Raw genomic sequence first — 16,717 nt, forward strand, 5'->3', positions numbered from 1 at the left:
AGACCAGTGTATCTAAGTAAAAGATAGAGACTTGCAAGAAACTAATGCTTCTGACACTTTGATCTTGGACATAGAGACTCCGGAATTGTGGAAAAAACAAAAAACAAAAATTTGTTGTTTAGGCTACCCAGTCTGTGGTACTCGGGCAACCTGAGCAAATGAATACAGCACAGCTCTGCTTTCTGCCTCTGCATATAAGTTGTGATAAGAAGTTTGATTTGGCCCTGGCTGGTTGGTTCAGCGGTAGAGTGTCGGCCTGGTGTGCGGGGGACCCGGATTCAATTCCTGGCCAGGGCACATAGGAGAAGCACCCATCTGCTTCTCCACCCCTCCCCCTCTCCTTCCTCTCTGTCTCTCTCTTCCCCTCCCGCAGCCGAGGCTCCATTGGAGCAAAGATGGCCCGGGCGCTGGGGATGGCTCCTTGGCCTCTGCTCCAGGCGCTAGAGTGGCTCTGGTTGCGGCAGAGCATCGCCCCCTGGTGGGCAGAGCTTTGCCCCTGGTGGGCGTGCCAGGTGGATCCCGGTTGGGCGCATGCGGGGGGAGTCTGTCTGACTGTCTCGCCCCGTTTCCAGCTTCAGAAAAATACAAAAAAAAAAGAAGAAGCTTGATTTGTATCCCTTAATCATCAAGGGCTTGAAGTAAGAAAATTACATGATCTAAACTGTATTTTTTACAAAATCATTCTGGCAATTGCATGAACAGCAAATTTTAGGGAGACAAGAGTATGAGAAAAGCTCTTATAAGAGGCCATCATACTAGCCCCGCTGACAAAGGATGGTGGCCTGGACTGTGGTTGTCACAGAGAGGATGGAGAGCGCACAGATGAAGGAGCATGTCATGTGTGGAACTGCTCACAGGGGATGGGTTTTCTCCAAAGAGCAATGAACAGAGATATAATAATTCTATATATTGATGACCTATTATGTATCAGGCAGCCTACTAGGCTCTTTCCATATGCCATTTCATTTAATCTTCTCAACACCCCCTAAAGTGATATTATCATGAGAATTTAATGAATATGGAAAATGGGCTAAGAGAGATTAAATATTCTATGCCAGAGTCAGAATTATAGCCCCCTTGTATTGATCTCCAAAGTATGTTTTATCTTTACTACACTTATTATATCATTCAATAATAAATCAGCAATTAATTATGTATACATTTTATACTAGTATATAACACGCCATACATACATTTCCTGTTTTGTTCACAAGTACTTTCTGAACTGTATTCCTGCAGCTATTTCTATGCCTTTGCTCTTATTAAAATTACAACCTGCTGGCCCTGGCCGGTTGGCTCAGTGGTAGAGCGTCGGCCTGGCGTGCGGGTGATCCTGGTTCGATTCCGGCCAGGGCACATAGAAGAAGCATCCATTTGCTTCTCCACCCCCCCCCCCTCCTTCCTCTCTGTCTCTCTCTTCCCCTCCCGCAGCCAAGGCTCCATTGGAGCAAAGATGGCCCGGGCGCTGGGGATGGCTTCTTGGCCTCTGCGCTAGAGTGGCTCTGGTCGCGGCAGAGCGACGCCCCGGAGGGGCAGAGCATCACCCCCTGGTGGGCAGAGCATTGCCCCTGGTGGGCGTGCCGGGTGGATCCCGGTGGGGCGCATGCGGGAGTCTGTCTGACTGTCTCTCCCTGTTTCCAGCTTCAGAAAAAAAAAAAAATTGCAACCTGCTTAAGTCTGTCTTTGTCCTGTTAACAGCAAAAACAAAATTTTAATCCTCTTTGAAGTCCTCCTTCCTTTGAAGTCATAGTGTTTTGCACATGCTAGGTGGTGTTCCTAGTATCATCCCAGTAGTCATTTAAAAACCTCCCCAAAGGAAAGAAGTTGTTGAGATTCATTTGTCACATCAGTTAAGCTAAAAATATTTTCCAATAACAACAGAAACTGAATCTTATTTATATTTGTATCCCCTCCCAGAATTAATCCCAGGCCACAAATATAAGTTTTCAATAAATCGCTTCTCAATGAATAACATTCGCTATGCAATTAAGAATAATTCTTAGAGATGCTTCCTCTAACACTACAGTTTAGTACATTCAAATCAACCTTACTAAAAGCATAATTACATAGAAACCACATAATTTTGAGCTTGGAAGGCTTTTTCATAACTTCATAAGCATTTATATAACATCAAAGATATGCTTTATTTTAAAAATTCTACTTCTTGGTAATAGGGAAATGTTTTTTAATCCCAAAATGTGGTGGACAGTTTGTAAGGCAAACAGGGTGACCTGCAACAGTCTTTTTTTTTTTTTTTTTTTTTTTTTTGTATTTTTCTGAAGCTGGAAACGGGGAGAGACAGTCAGACAGACTCCCGCATGCGCCCGACCGGGGATCCACCCTGCACGCCCACCAGGGGCGATGCTCTGCCCACCAGGGGGTGACGCTCTGTCCCTCCGGGGGGTCGCTCTGCCCCGACCAGAGCCACTCGAGCGCCTGGGGCAGAGGCCAAGGAGCCATCCCCAGCTCCCGGGCCATCTTTGCTCCAATGGAGCCTCGGCTACGGGAGGGGAAGAGAGAGACAGAGAGGAAGGGGGGGGGGGGGGGTGGAGAAGCAAATGGGCGCTTCTCCTATGTGCCCTGGCCGGGAATCGAACCCGGGTCCCCCGCATGCCAGGCCGACGCTCTACCGCTGAGCCAACCGGCCAGGGCCTGCAACAGTCTTTTAAAGGGCCATAACTACCAACATCAAACTCAGGGAAATCGTCTCGTCTTATTAATGGATTTAATTTGCTTGGAAAGTATGAAGACAATTAACAATATTATCAGATAATTTTCCACTGTTAACTACATTAGCTATATAGACCTGGTCAAAGGATATCACTACTTAATTTCTTTTCCAATAACAGTGTCCAATTTGCTGTCACACCAGGAGAAAGACCTAAGTTTTTTGGCTGCTGCTGGAACTAGTCAATGTTCTCCACACTGCCTCCTAGGGTACGTACACACTTGAAGAGGCCATTCGGGTTTTTCAGCCACTTAAATGCATGCATCCAGCGTCTTCTTACAAAACACATTGTTGTGTTTCCAAAAAGCAAGAAATTTAAAGTAACTAAAAACAGCAACAACAGCAAGGAATCTTCAATTAGATAATTTTAAAATCTCTGATTTTGTTTGTCACTTAGAAAAAAACAAAAATACTACCATTCTTGCACATTAAACAAACAATAGATCAATAGATGTCCACTGATATCACAGAGAAAACAGAAAACTAGAGTTTTACTTAGATGACATTAAATATTAGTGTTCCTTATATCTTGTGATCCTTCTAACAGTCCAAGTCAACTTTTTAAATAAAGAAATTAAATAAATATAAAAACATTTAGCAAAACAGTAAAATATGAGTTTAAGATGAAAAATGCAAATCACAGAAGAAAAATTCTTATAGGCAATAAAGATTTGAAAAGCTGTTCAACCACATTAGAAATCAGAAAAAATGCAAATCATTTCAAAATGAAATACCATTTCAAGAGTTTATATATGTATATAAATATACATATATAAATATACATATTCACATATACATGAGTATATATATAAAGAGTTGAAGGATTTATGGGTCCTAGTTGTCATATTCACTGTAAATGGGAGTTTAAATTTGTAAAACTATCACAGAAAACAGTTTGGTATTATCTCAAGTGGAACTCTCACTTATACTAAGATCCAGAAAAATTCATTCCTGGATATATATGTAAAAGAAACTCTTGCACATTTAAAGCAGGAAATTTAGGCCAGAACATTCATAGCAATACAATCCCGGAAACAAGCAAAATGCCTACTGCCAACAGAGCAGATGAATAAATTGGTTCCAATGCAATGAGAAATGAGAATATCACACAGTCGTCAAAATGAATGATCTATGGCATTATGCAGTAAGAATGAATCTTAATTGTACAGTTAAGTGAAAAAAAGCATCAATGGATAATATATCATGTTCAAAACAATTAATTTTTTTTAATTTAAATTTATGTATTAAAAACTAGAGTTGAGTTAAAAATTATATTCAAAGGAAAGCTATGAATTAATTTTAAAAGGACTCAGGATGCTATTTTATATGGGGAAGACAGGAAGATAGGATGAGGAAAACTACTTATCAGAATAAGAGTTGTTTCCAAGTTGTGCTGTTTGATGATCAGACTGATATGTTGATTATATAATAATAAATGAAGAAAAAGATGGATGGGTGAATAAAAAGAAAGTTATGTGTGTGTCAATAATGAGAATGTGTCATGAACCAATAATTAATCCAATTCTGTGCACTAAAGTCTTTTTAAAATAAATACATTAAGAATAATAAATACCTAAATGCTTAGAGAATAATAAATACATAAATGTGAACTGATATGTTATTTTCATCTAAAAGATAACTAGCAATCCAGTGAGGTAGTATCTAAATATTCACCAAGTTATTAATAGCCTAAGTCTTGATTTTACAGTGCCTGTTTCAGAAAACACCAAAAGCATTTTGTATATATTTTTCTGAAAGAAATGTAAATATATAATAGCACCAATATATCTCTTTTGTTAAACTGAGAGCAAAAGAAAATAAATTTGGTTCTGGGTTCTACAGTCTCTTGTCTCTTAAAGGGCATCATTCGTAGTTATCCATTTCCTCCAATGTAATATGAAATTGTCCTTTAACAAATTATTCTAGAAGTACACAAACATATTACAATATCGCTAACCTAAATAAAAAGGCAACATTTTCTCTTTCTTTTCAACTTTACTTGTAAACGTCTGGGGAAAAAAAAATTCCCAAATCAAAAAACTATACAAATTGCCTCTAATTCTTCCTTTTTTATTTTATTCATCATCCATTGTAATCTGGTTTTCATGCTCAGGATCCACTTAAATTCTTGTCATTTTTTTGTATTGATAGTATTATTCCCACAAACTTAAAAAAAATAATTATTTCTGCCTGACCAAATGGTGGCACAGGAGATAGAGTGCTGACCTGGGGTGCAGAGGACCGAGGTTGGAAACCCTGAGGTCACGGGCTTGAGCACGGGCTCATCCAGCTTGAATGCAGGGTCGCTGGCTTGACCATAGGATCACAGACATGACCCCATGGTTGCTGGTTTGAGCCCAAAGATTAGTGGCTTGAGCCCAAGGTCACTGGCTTGAGCCCAAGGTCACTGGCTTGAGCAAGGGGTCACTGGCTCTGCTGGAGCCTCCCCCCCTCCTGGTCAAGGCACATATGAGAAAGCAACCAATGAACAATTAAGGTGCCACAACAAATTGATGCTTCTCATCTTTCTCCCTTTCTGTCTGTCTGTCCCTCCATCTCTCTTTCTCTCTCACTAAAAATAAATAAGAAAAAAAATCTTATTTCTCCCATTTTTTTAAAAAAAGCTCTTCTAGTTCTAGTTTTCCTTCTGTTTACCATCCAAGGCGCTCCTACACAAATGCCCAGGCAAAGTCCTCTCCTGAAACCACCCGGAATTTCATACTCATCATACCACCAAAGCTGCTCTTGTCCAAATCACTAAAGCTATAGATATCGCTAAATGTAGTGGTCAGTTCTGTGCTCTTACTTTTTTATTCTGGCAGGAGCATTAGATGTAATTGATCAATTCTGTCTCTTCTTTTAAAAAAGAAAGTTGTTTAACTTAACATCCAGTATACACACTCTCTTTCAGGTTTTCTTCCTATCTCAAGGACCACATCGGCTTAATCTTCCAGGAACAGAGATTCTTCCTCGTTTTTCCTGCCTTTTAACATTGGAAATTTCAGAGCTCAAATATGGGTACTTTCTTTCTACCACCCTTGATTCTTCGATAAGCCCATTCGTTTTATGGCTTTCCATTCCATATATATTGGCATACCCATTATCCCTGCATTCCAGACTCATCTCCACTTGATATCTAATGGGGATCTCAAATTTAACTTTTCCACATGCAAATTCTTTATCCATACCTTACTTCTGCCACAGTCTTGGCAAATCCATTTCTCTAGGCGTTCAAGTCAAAAATTTGGAGTCAGACTTGACACCTTCCTTTTTCTCACATTCCACTTTTGAGTTGACATCAGTAGACTAAGACTGAAATTTAACCATTTCTGACAACCTTTTAAACTTCTCTGGTACCAGTTTGGTCAAAATGTTCATCATCTCTTCCCTAGTTTATTGTGAAAACACCTCTGGATTTGCCCTTGATCCTGACTGCCTGATTTCAATACAGCGACCTAGGTGAGCCTTTGAAAATTAGCCATGGGTCTTTCCCCTGCTGACATCCCTCTAATCACTGACATGACTTAGACTCAAAGCAGAGTTCTTACCAGCCTGCAAAGCTTTACACAATCTCATCCTTATATTACACTGACCCCTCACTCCTGAGCCTTGTTAAATTTCATTATAGCAACACTAACTTCCACACTTAGCATGTTTACGCCTAAAGTTTCTTCTAACCAAAAACACTCCACCTAAATGTGCCTTATTCCCTTACCTATTTAGAATCATTGCTCAAATATCACCTTCTCATTTAAGTCTTCCCTAACTAGCCTAGTTAAAACTGCAACCTCCTCCCTTGATTTATATTACTCTGTAGCTGTTGTCTCTACATCTGACATATTGTATATTTTATTTTTTCTGTTGCTTAGTTTCTAGAATGCCAGCTGATGAGGGCAGGAAATTGCATCTCCTTTGCTCATTGATGTATCTCCAGTGCTATCCTAGAAAAATACCTGGCACATATTATAAAATCAATGAATATTTAATGAAAAGTTAATGAAATGAAATATCTCCGTGTAATCAAGCTTAAGTTTATTTAATATGTCAGAAAAATTTAAGAGGTATATGTATCATCTCTCTTTTTTAATACATTCCATGCTCTCAAATTATATCATACTCTCCAAGTACCTATATATCACCTTCTATTCTTTTTCAAACTCCTTTGATAATTATACATATATTTTCTACCTTTCCTCAATTATTAAGGTTCCTCCAGAATTGGTTCTGGGCTCATTTCTCTGCTGTTTTTTTCTTTCCTACTTAGATATCTACCCTTACAGAACAATATGCTGATAACTCTCTTGTATATCTCCATACAAAACTCTCTTCTGATATCCAGACAAGTACAACCATTATGATGTTACACGTGTCCTAAACTTAAAATGTACAAATATAAACTCTTGATTTTATCCCTACCCTTACTATTCTTCCTACAGTCTTCTCCAGCTAAATACTACCATTCTCTGCCCAATTTTTCAAAATAAAAGTACAGAACTTATTTCTGATTTCTCCCTTTCCTTTACCACCCATATGCAAGCCATATCAATTCTTTTTGAATTCTACTTCCCAAATATATCTCACTTTTATCCACTTATAGCCATCTTTACTACATCTACCACCTTATTCTAAGACACCATTAACTTAATGGAGAGAATTAAAAAAAAGAGCTTCATTTGTCTATTTGCTTCCATTATTGCTCTACTATTTTATCTAATCCTTTCCTTATTCTGTAGCCAGGGGGGGTCACATTACAGTCTAAGCCATATGATATGATTCTTTCCCCCTAAAAAGCTCCAATGGCTTCCAAGTTCACCAAAAGAATAATCTAAGCTCCTTGACTGGATCCTCAAAGGTCTTGCCTGATGTGGCCTTGACTTGCCACCCCAAGCTAATCCTGTGAGGGTCATCCTCTTGCTTTATGGCTAAGGCACACTGAACTCCCTTCATCATCTAAATCATATTAACCTATTAGCTGCTTAGGATCTTTGCACTTGCATTTTTTTCTGAATGAGAACAACTTTTCCCTACCTTTTTCATGTCTCTTAGGTCTCAGCCTAATAGACTTTCTTGACCACCACACCCGAAACAGATATCTTACCTTATTTATTTTCTTTCCTAGTATGTGATTGAATTGTCCCATAGCATTATCTTTGTTTAGTATTTGTTATTTTTATCTCTCTACATTGCTTAGCTGTTAATTTTACTGGAGCTTGTATCGATTCAGAAATCATATCTTCACAACTAACATTGCTCTTGACACCTAGTTGTCTATAAATATCTACTGGTTTAACAAGTGAATGAATGAATAAGTCTAATAAATCAGAAGAGAATGAAGCTGTACTTTTCTGTTGCCTTAGAAATATAAGGAGTCCTTTCAGGTATGTATTTTTTTAATATATATTTTCTGCTGTCACTCAATTAAGAAAGCTAACACATGACATGTTAATTTAATTTTTAGGTTGGAATACAGATTATTTGAACATATTGTAGGAATATTTTCATTCGGGTGGAAAAATTATTCCAAATTTACTTAAGTGTATACACTTCTCCTTGTCGGTTTTTCCATTTTAAAATGTTATTAAAGCTTTAAAATAAAAGTTCTCATTTTGCTCCTTTGGGGGAAATGTAGTTTTGCTTATTTTAATGACCTACTTACTTAGTAACAAGAAGCAATGTTAATGAAAATTTGATTCTTGGTAAACAGAAAAATGTAACAAAGCCTTAGAAGTGGATGTAGCAATAATACTACAGCAGCCTAAGGTTTTAAAGACTGACCTGTGAGTTGTGATCTTACCAATTAGTTGTTCAAGGGTTCTGGAGTAATTCATTGAAACTTTTCTCCACCTCCTTTTGAAGAGAAATGATGCCTGCCATGCTTACTTCTTTGGGTTTTTGTAATGACCTTATTAGTTATTGTAAGTGATAATGTTTTCAAAACTGCAGAGGACTCCACAAATGTGAAATCCTTTTATGTTCGTTAACAACCTTGCAAAATTGACCCTAACGTTCTACTCCTATTTCAGAGAGGTTGTAAAAGATTATCTAAGGCAATCATCTATATCTGAAGCATTTGTTATTCCAAATCACGTGTATCAAAAGACTGAGAGGAACAAAAGGTTGTGTAACCCTTCAATAAGTGGAAAATTGGTAACGGCTGGCTTCCTGAACTCTTTCCTGGTGGTCAGTACCCTAGCTGTGCATCTTTCAGAAGGCATATAATAGTGTTGAAAGTGGAGGAGCGCACAGGGGGATGGTTTTCTAGATCCTTTGTGAAAGAGTTTCCTTGGGCTCCACTTTGAAGCAGGTAGAAGCTACTTCAGGATGTTAGCAGACTGATTTGTCAGGGGTTGAAAGAACTTCACCCCTTCAAAAGTCCCAATCTAGCTTTTCACACCATGCCTCCTTCTTTCTCTTCTCACCTTTCCCCCTTTTCTTCTCCAATTGGAGAATGTGGGAAACAAGGGAGAGGAGATCCTGGAGGGATGAAAAGAAAAGAACTATTTCAGTCCCTCTTAGTTCCCCCATTGCAAGCTGTGCTGCTGAGTTAAAAATATGTAATTTGGTTTCTAAATGTATTTCAACCCCTTCCTGGCCTACTGAGCAATCACAAACCATCCGATTTCAATTCAGATCTTTGCTTTTAGCTTTACTTTAAATGGAACACAGCTAAGTTGTATAAACAGATATAAAGCAAAGGTCTTCAGAGAGCGAAGGTAGGATTAAAGGAACCAGGAAGTCAATCTGTATTTATAGAATACTGGTCAAAATTTGAATTGTTGTCATTTTATTTTTAAAATGCCAAACTTTCCACAAAGTATAAAAGGTCAAAGAAGGGATCAAACTTGTGGCATCCAAGAGTCTATGTTAAGAAAGAATTGTCTTATTATTTTTTCAGTGAATAATATTTCGTTTACCACATCCTGTAAACAGATTACACATTTTCTGCAGGTGAGAATTACTATTCCTTTGTCACATTTGGAATACTACGCATTTACAGAGAACGACCCACTTCTAAATAATGAATCACATTTACCACAAATATTTATGAGCAGAGCCAAAAAAAATGTGTTATAATAAATTTTCACTATTTAATCAACTGCTAGCATTTGAAGTAAGGTGAATTCAACCCTTTCCCATAAAGCTATAAAAGTATCACCAGGTGGGTAAAGCAGATCAGTTGGCAGTGACAAGTAAGATGACTAATAATGCCTTTGAGTCATGTTAGCAGTACTGCAGCTAACCAAAATCCAGTAATGGTTTACACAGATTGATTTCACTCATTTTATTGTCTATATGATATTATGGGAGAGGGTACTTGCTAAAAAGGATGCACCTACAGTGGGTCCCTTCTTCCTTTTGAATTATAACTTGTATCATAACTAACTGGGCAGATATTATTTTAGTTCTCAATGTTTAATAATAAAACCATGTAGTTTCAATTATACGGTTGTTTTTTTTTTTCTGTATTTTTCTGAAGCCGGAAACGGGGAGAGACAGTCAGACAGACTCCCGCATGCGCCCAACCGGGATCCACCCGGCACGCCAACCAGGGGGCGACGCTCTGCCCACCAGGGGGCGATGCTCTGCCCCTCCAGGACGTCGCTTTGTTGCGACCAGAGCCACTCCAGCGCCTGGGGCAGAGGCCGAGGAGCCATCCCCAGCGTCTGGGTCATCTTTGCTCCAGTGGAGCCTGGCTGCGGGAGGGGAAGAGAGAGACAGAGAGGAAGGAGGGGGAGGGGTGGAGAAGCAGAGGGGCACTTCTCCTGTGTGCCCTGGCCAGCAATCGAACCTGGGACTTCTGCACGCCAGGCCGACGCTCTACCACTGAGCCAATTGGCCAGGGCAATTATAAGTTTTTAATCTATTTTCAGGTACATCTTTTCTTCTTCTTTTTTTTTTCCCGAAGTTAGAAGCAGGGAGGCAGTCAGGCTTCCCCATGCACCTGACTGGGATCCACCTGGCATGCCCACCAGGGGGCAGTGCTCTGCCCATCTGGGGCATTGCTCCAATGCAGCAGGAGCCATTCTAGCACCGGAGGCGGAAGCCATAGAGCTGTCCTCCCCATCTGGGCCAACTTTGCTCCAATGGAGCGTTGGCTTTGGGAGAGGAAGAGACAGAGAGGAAGGAGGGGGGAAGAGTGAAGAAGCAGATGGGCGCTTCTCCTGTGTGCCCTGGCCAGGAATCAAACTTGGGACTTCCACACGCCCGGCGGAAGCTCTATCACTGAGTCAACTGGCCAGGGCCTTTAATGAGTATTTAAACAACATTTGATTTGATATTCCTGTTATTTTTTTCTTTACTTGAAATATCAAATTTAAAACCTTTATGAGCAGAAAAATCCTCTCATTGATAATATAGATTAAATGGTATCACATCACTTGAAATATTCTCCACAAAATTATTTTTGATCTAAAGTGATAATTTCCCAGTCACTCATGAAAGACAGTGCATTGATAAATGATTTACTTCCGTAAGAAAGCCTCTTTTCAGATTTGTATATAAAGGCAATCACAGTGCTAGGCCTCCTACCCCTGGAGAAGCAATGTGAAAAGAACCAGGAGAATCTTCCATGCTTCTCACTATCACTGTCAACACACAAAGACTGAATTAAGACTTTTAATGGCTCCCCGTAACCTTCTCAATAAAACCCAGAAAAGAGTGATTTGTTTCTGAAAACCAGGCTTGATCCCAGCCTATAATTATTTATTAATATGCTGTGCTCCTGTATAAATCTCTTTTCCTTTTTAATCCTCAGTGTCTCTGTTAAACAAGAAGAACAAAACTTGGAATCCAAAGACCCATCCAACTCTACTTTACTTCACTCCTTCTAAATCATGTCTTATTCCATCCTCTTTTATAGGAATGTCCTGTTTCCTTTTATTTTCTCCATTTCCTGGCATCTTATCTCCTACACATCCTCAGTAAGAAGCTTAAATTCCAATACAGGTACATCTTTTATGATACTCATCACATATATCTGATGCCCTCCCAATTTGCATGGGTTCATCTTTTAAATACACAACCTGAACTGGGTTCACATGGTGCCCATGCCACTTATTAACTGTGAAATTGGACCACTTAACTCCTCAAGCCTCAATTTCTTCATCTGTCAAATGGGGGTAGTAAGAGCTTTCTCTTAAGATTGTTGTCAGGACTGAACAGTAATGCCTCTTAAATTACTGATGTATATGAAAATTTAAATAAATACAGACAGTATTAGGTGCTGTCATTATTGCTAATACTATTACTACTAAAATATAAACTCCTTTAAGACAAAACCTGTATCTTCAACTCATTTCCTGAGAAGCATCAAGTTCAATGTAATGGTAAAAACAGTTACTTGTCCATCAGAAGACCTGGGTCCACACCTCTGGTGAAGTCACTTGTCGTCTCTGAACTGGACTGAGTGAGTGTTTGAGGTTAAGAATTGTTATCTTGGGATTTCTGTGGACCTAGTGCCTAGCACAATGCCTGACACATAGATTCTCATTATGTAAGCAAGAAGAACGTGAATGTGGAAAAGAGCAACAGTCCTATTATAGACGCACTCGATTAGACCTTTTATGAACAATTATCGGAGGAAGAAATAAAGCTGAAACACCTCTGACTACAAAGTCTTAGTAGGGAAGCAAACGCCCCCACCCCAAATAACTAAAAATTCATCACACTGCGGAAGAGAAGAGGAATGGACTGGGTTCTCCGGCAGAGCAGACAGCTTCATGCCCCAGATTCGTGTCCTAGGTAGAACAAGGCCAGGGTTTTGGCGGGGGACTGACACCACGTGGGAAGAGAGGGGGCATCGGATCAGCTGTTTCAAATGCAACCTGCTCTGAGAAAAAACGGCCAGTTCCAGGGGAACTCCATTCTCAGGGCAAAAGGCAGCAGAGCAGCTGAGCCCCGAGTTCCCTCTTTTGACTCCCCCCCTCCAGCCTCCCCCACCGAGCAGTCAGGTATCTGGAGGTAATTAGTGTGGGGGAGAAGCTAAGCTTCTGAGGGGGCAGGGACAGGGGAAAGTGTGATTGGGGGCGGTCTTCCTGTCAGAGGTCTCATCACGGGAGGGGAGGGAGGGAGGAGTGGAGGAAGGGAGGGTGGGATGGAGAGGGAGAGAAATAGATAGATTTTTCATTTTTATACGCGAGGCATACCTAATTATATTCCCACAGACAGACAGACAGACAGACGGAGAAAGGGACAGACAGGACACACTTGAGCGTTTGAAATCGTTCATACCCCCAAATCCAGGACGCAGCCTGTTGTCATAACCATCGAGTAAACTGTCCAGGATGTGGGTAAAATTTTCCGGGCATAATTTCTCCTCCTTTTGGTTCTGTCCCGGGGATTCGTTTAAACTGCAAATGCAAAAAAAAAAAAACCCGGGGGCGGAGGGGATTATTTTAAGACTCAGAGAACAGGTGGAAACAGGTTTATCTTCTCGGAAAACAGTCGCTTGCCCCAGGCTAAAGGAGAGCCGAGGGATGAGGGAGAGAAGGGGTAAGGGAAGACGCACCCCGCGCACACGAACCCCAACACCTAACTCTTCTTGCACTCGGTGGCCTCTCTCTGCTCTCCGTGTCTACGTGGTCACAGAAAAGCCTGGCGCTGACCCTTGACAGACAGCGGAGACAGAAGGGTCCGGTTTGCCCTGGCAGGGTCGGACAGCCGGAGGGGGCTGGCAGCTGGCCACTTTTCCACCTTCCCCTTGCCCTCCAGTACCCAGAGAACTCACCAAGCCTCCAGGCACAGGACGTGCAGGAGCGCGAAACTGACCCCGAAGGACGTCGCGATCGCGGGTACCTTCTTGGTAGAAACCATCTTTGCAACATGCCATACTTTAAGCCGGATCACGTTCCAGGCTCTCCAGATGCCCTGAGCAGGGTGCGAGGCGAGGGCAGAGGCTCTGCACGGCGTGCGCACACTCGCGCTCACACTAGCCCGCGCTCAGCCCGCCGGAGCCGCGGTGGGCGCGTGAGTGCACGCGGGCCGGGGGGAGGCGGAACCTGCCTCGCCTCTCCCCCTCCTTGCCTCGCTCAGCTCCCAATGTGCATGGAGAGCTATGTATACCGCTCGACACCCTTTCGCGCCCGCACCCTGAAGCTCCGGGGAGGAGAGCGGTGCGCTTTCACCCGAAAGCCGAGCAAGTTCTTCCCAATCTTGAACTCCCGGGCGCAGGACCCAGGTCCGCCGCCCCTCGTCGCGGCCGCGGCGCCCGCACCGCCCGCGCGAACCCGTCCACGGCAGCGCTCGGCTTCCACTTCTTCCTCCAGGTTCCCCTCCCTCCCGCTGGGATCTAGATCCGACCAATGAAGCTCCTCCCTCCTAAGGTTGTTCGAGGACCTGTTTGCACCCATTTTCAAGGCTGGAGGCGGAGAAAGGGCAAGATGACAGCGCTTGCTGGGCGAAGGGATGGGAGACCGTGGCGAGGAGAAAGGAGCCAGTCTGGATGGAAAGGAACCTTTGAGACTCTCCCTTTCAGGTACTGGGGCTGCGGCGAAAGGAAAGGATTCTTCCTGGTCAGAGAGGTTGCAACTCACTGAGCGGACTCGCAAACTGTTAGGAAGTAGACTCGAACTTCACTCTGCAGTCAACGCATTCCCAAGCTGTGGCTGCGAAGATACCGAGTTCCTCTGCTGATACCCGCCCCCACGTGGCACACGCCGGGCCTCCGCCGCGCTGCTCTATCTGCTCCCGCAAAGGAGGGGAGAAGTGGAGACAAAAACCACTACAGCTGATCAAAAACACTTTTACTTTTTGTGACACTCAGCACACACTCTTTTCTCTCATGATAGAGCTGACGGAATCCTAGAGATTTACTGCTTTAGTGAGGGGGAAGTGGTGGCTGGGGAGAGGTTAGGAGGACTAGGAGACAAGAGAAAATGTGGAGGTGGGGGAAGGGCCTGCAGTCTTATTATACCGCTAACTTTCTTCTTTAAGGTTAACATATCTTTGATTGCTCTGTTTAATAGATTTCAATTGTGTCCAAGTATTCTAACCCCAAATATCATTATGTTATACCAACCACATATTATAAATGTGCTATAAAAAATTATATCTGACTTGGTGGGATGCAAATAATACAGATGGGCCTATTCCTAAAGTCTTAGGATGAACACTCCAGGGTCCACAATGACTATGAAATTCCTTGAAAATGAATGAAAATTTTTGTATTTCTGTAAGTATATATATTTCTATGGGACTGTTCATAGCTTTCATCAGATTTTCAAAGGCCACGGACAGCTATAGTATGCAAACAACATTTGTGACTAAAGTGTGGCCATCATCTCTATCTCATTTGATAACCTCTATTGCCAGTTTCTATACCAGGGGTCCCCAAACTTTTTTCACAGGGGGCCAGTTCACTGTCCCTCAGACCGTTGGAGGGCCAGACTATAAAAAAAAACTATGAACAAATCCCTATGCACACTGCACATATCTTATTTTAAAGTAAAAAAACAAAACGGGAACAAATACAATATTTAAAATAAAGAACAAGTAAATTTAAATCAACAAACTGACCAGTATTTCAATGGGAACTATGCTCCTCTTGCTGACCACCAATGAAAGAGGTGCCCCTTTTGGAAGTGCGGCGGGGGCCGGATAAATGGCCTCAGGGGGCCGCATGTGGCCCGCTGGCCGTAGTTTGGGGACCCCTGTTCTATACATTATTATTGTAAGGGGTTAAATTACAATAATTTCTTATAAGGGCTGAGTCACAGAATTTCCTGTAAGAGGTTCTGGCACTATAGATACCTATTAGCTTAGTTCACAAATCTCAATCTTTATTTTGTTGCCTAAGAAATACAGGGAGTACTCTTGCAGAAGGCTTCCAGAGGTGCCAGACCCCGACCATCCTGGAGCAAGATCAAGGATGCTAGATAGACTTGTGCCAATGTCAGAAGGACATTCCAGGCAGAGGCATTCTAGGAGACCTGTCTCCTATCTACCACACACTACTACGTGACTAACTGCACGCTCTATGATAATCACTAATCTCCCAAAATATATATACAGGCCAGTCAGCCAAGACTGGGTAGGCAGTTCTTTTGGACGTGAGTCCCCTGCCTTTTTGGGTTGCTGGCAATCTTGAATAGAAGACACTTTTTATACCACTTGGACTCTGGTTCCATGACTCAATGGAGATGGGCAACTCAAACCCGGGCTTGTTCCAGTAATATTATGTTGAACTTGAGTCTCTTTTGAGGATATTTGTTTCCAATTTACCAAGTAACCAAATAACTTTTGGTACACAAAAAATTATGTGTGGTAATAAAATGAATAATTTGAAAGGTTTCAACTTGTTCTTTCTTTCCCTTAATTATTTCTGGTAAATAGTAAATCAATTTTTAACCATTGGAAAAGGGAATTACTGCTTCAAAATCTGGAGGTTTATAGATAGACACCAGTTGAAACATTTTGGTTTCAAGAATATATAGGTTGTGCCTGCACAGGTATGGCACAGTGGAAAGCGTTGGCCTGGGATGCAGGGGACCCAGGTTCAAGACCCCAAGTTTGCTGGCTTGAGCGCAAGGTCATCGGCTTAAACCCAATGTCACTGGCTTAAGCCAAGCGTCACTGGTTTGGCTGTAGCCCTTCTCTCCCCCCACCCCACCCCACATTGTCAAGACACATATGAGAAAGCAATCAATGAACAACTAAGGTGTCGCAAGGAAAAACTGATGATTGATGCTTCTCATCTCTCTCAGTTCCTGTCTGTCTGTCCCTATCTGTCCCTCTCTCTGTCTCTGTCTCTCTCACTAAAATAAATTTGAAAAGAGACTATAAAGGCTATCAGTTATTTTTATGCTAATGAATTTCTTTGCTCCATATATTTAAAATAAGTGACAAGAATTGACTTGATGATCTCCAGTTACACTTTTCCTTTTTGTATTAAACAATGGTTCACTAAAACTTTACCTGTTACCATTATCTGGTTACAGATCCTTATATCCATTCTTAAGACATCTCAAAACTGTGCCTACAGTGTTAATGGTT

The 16,717-nt window shown here is 41.7% G+C and overlaps 1 protein-coding gene across 1 annotated transcript in view; it reads right to left on the reverse strand.

Annotated features, from left to right (window-relative positions):
- The window catches only part of GABRA4 (gamma-aminobutyric acid type A receptor subunit alpha4), a 77,313-nt gene extending 63,169 nt beyond the window's left edge, over window positions 1-14,144 (reverse strand). Inside the window, exons 1-2 of the mRNA XM_066385833.1 lie at window positions 13,455-14,144; window positions 12,959-13,077 (exon numbers count right to left, since the gene is read on the reverse strand). Of these exons, the coding sequence (XP_066241930.1) occupies window positions 12,959-13,077; window positions 13,455-13,540 (205 nt within the window). The 5' untranslated portion in view covers window positions 13,541-14,144. The remainder of the gene's footprint in view (window positions 1-12,958; window positions 13,078-13,454) is intronic.
- Window positions 14,145-16,717: the final 2,573 nt, after the last annotated feature.

This window comes from Saccopteryx leptura, chromosome 5, assembly GCF_036850995.1.
Source record: "Saccopteryx leptura isolate mSacLep1 chromosome 5, mSacLep1_pri_phased_curated, whole genome shotgun sequence".
Lineage (NCBI taxonomy): Eukaryota > Metazoa > Chordata > Mammalia > Chiroptera > Emballonuridae > Saccopteryx > Saccopteryx leptura.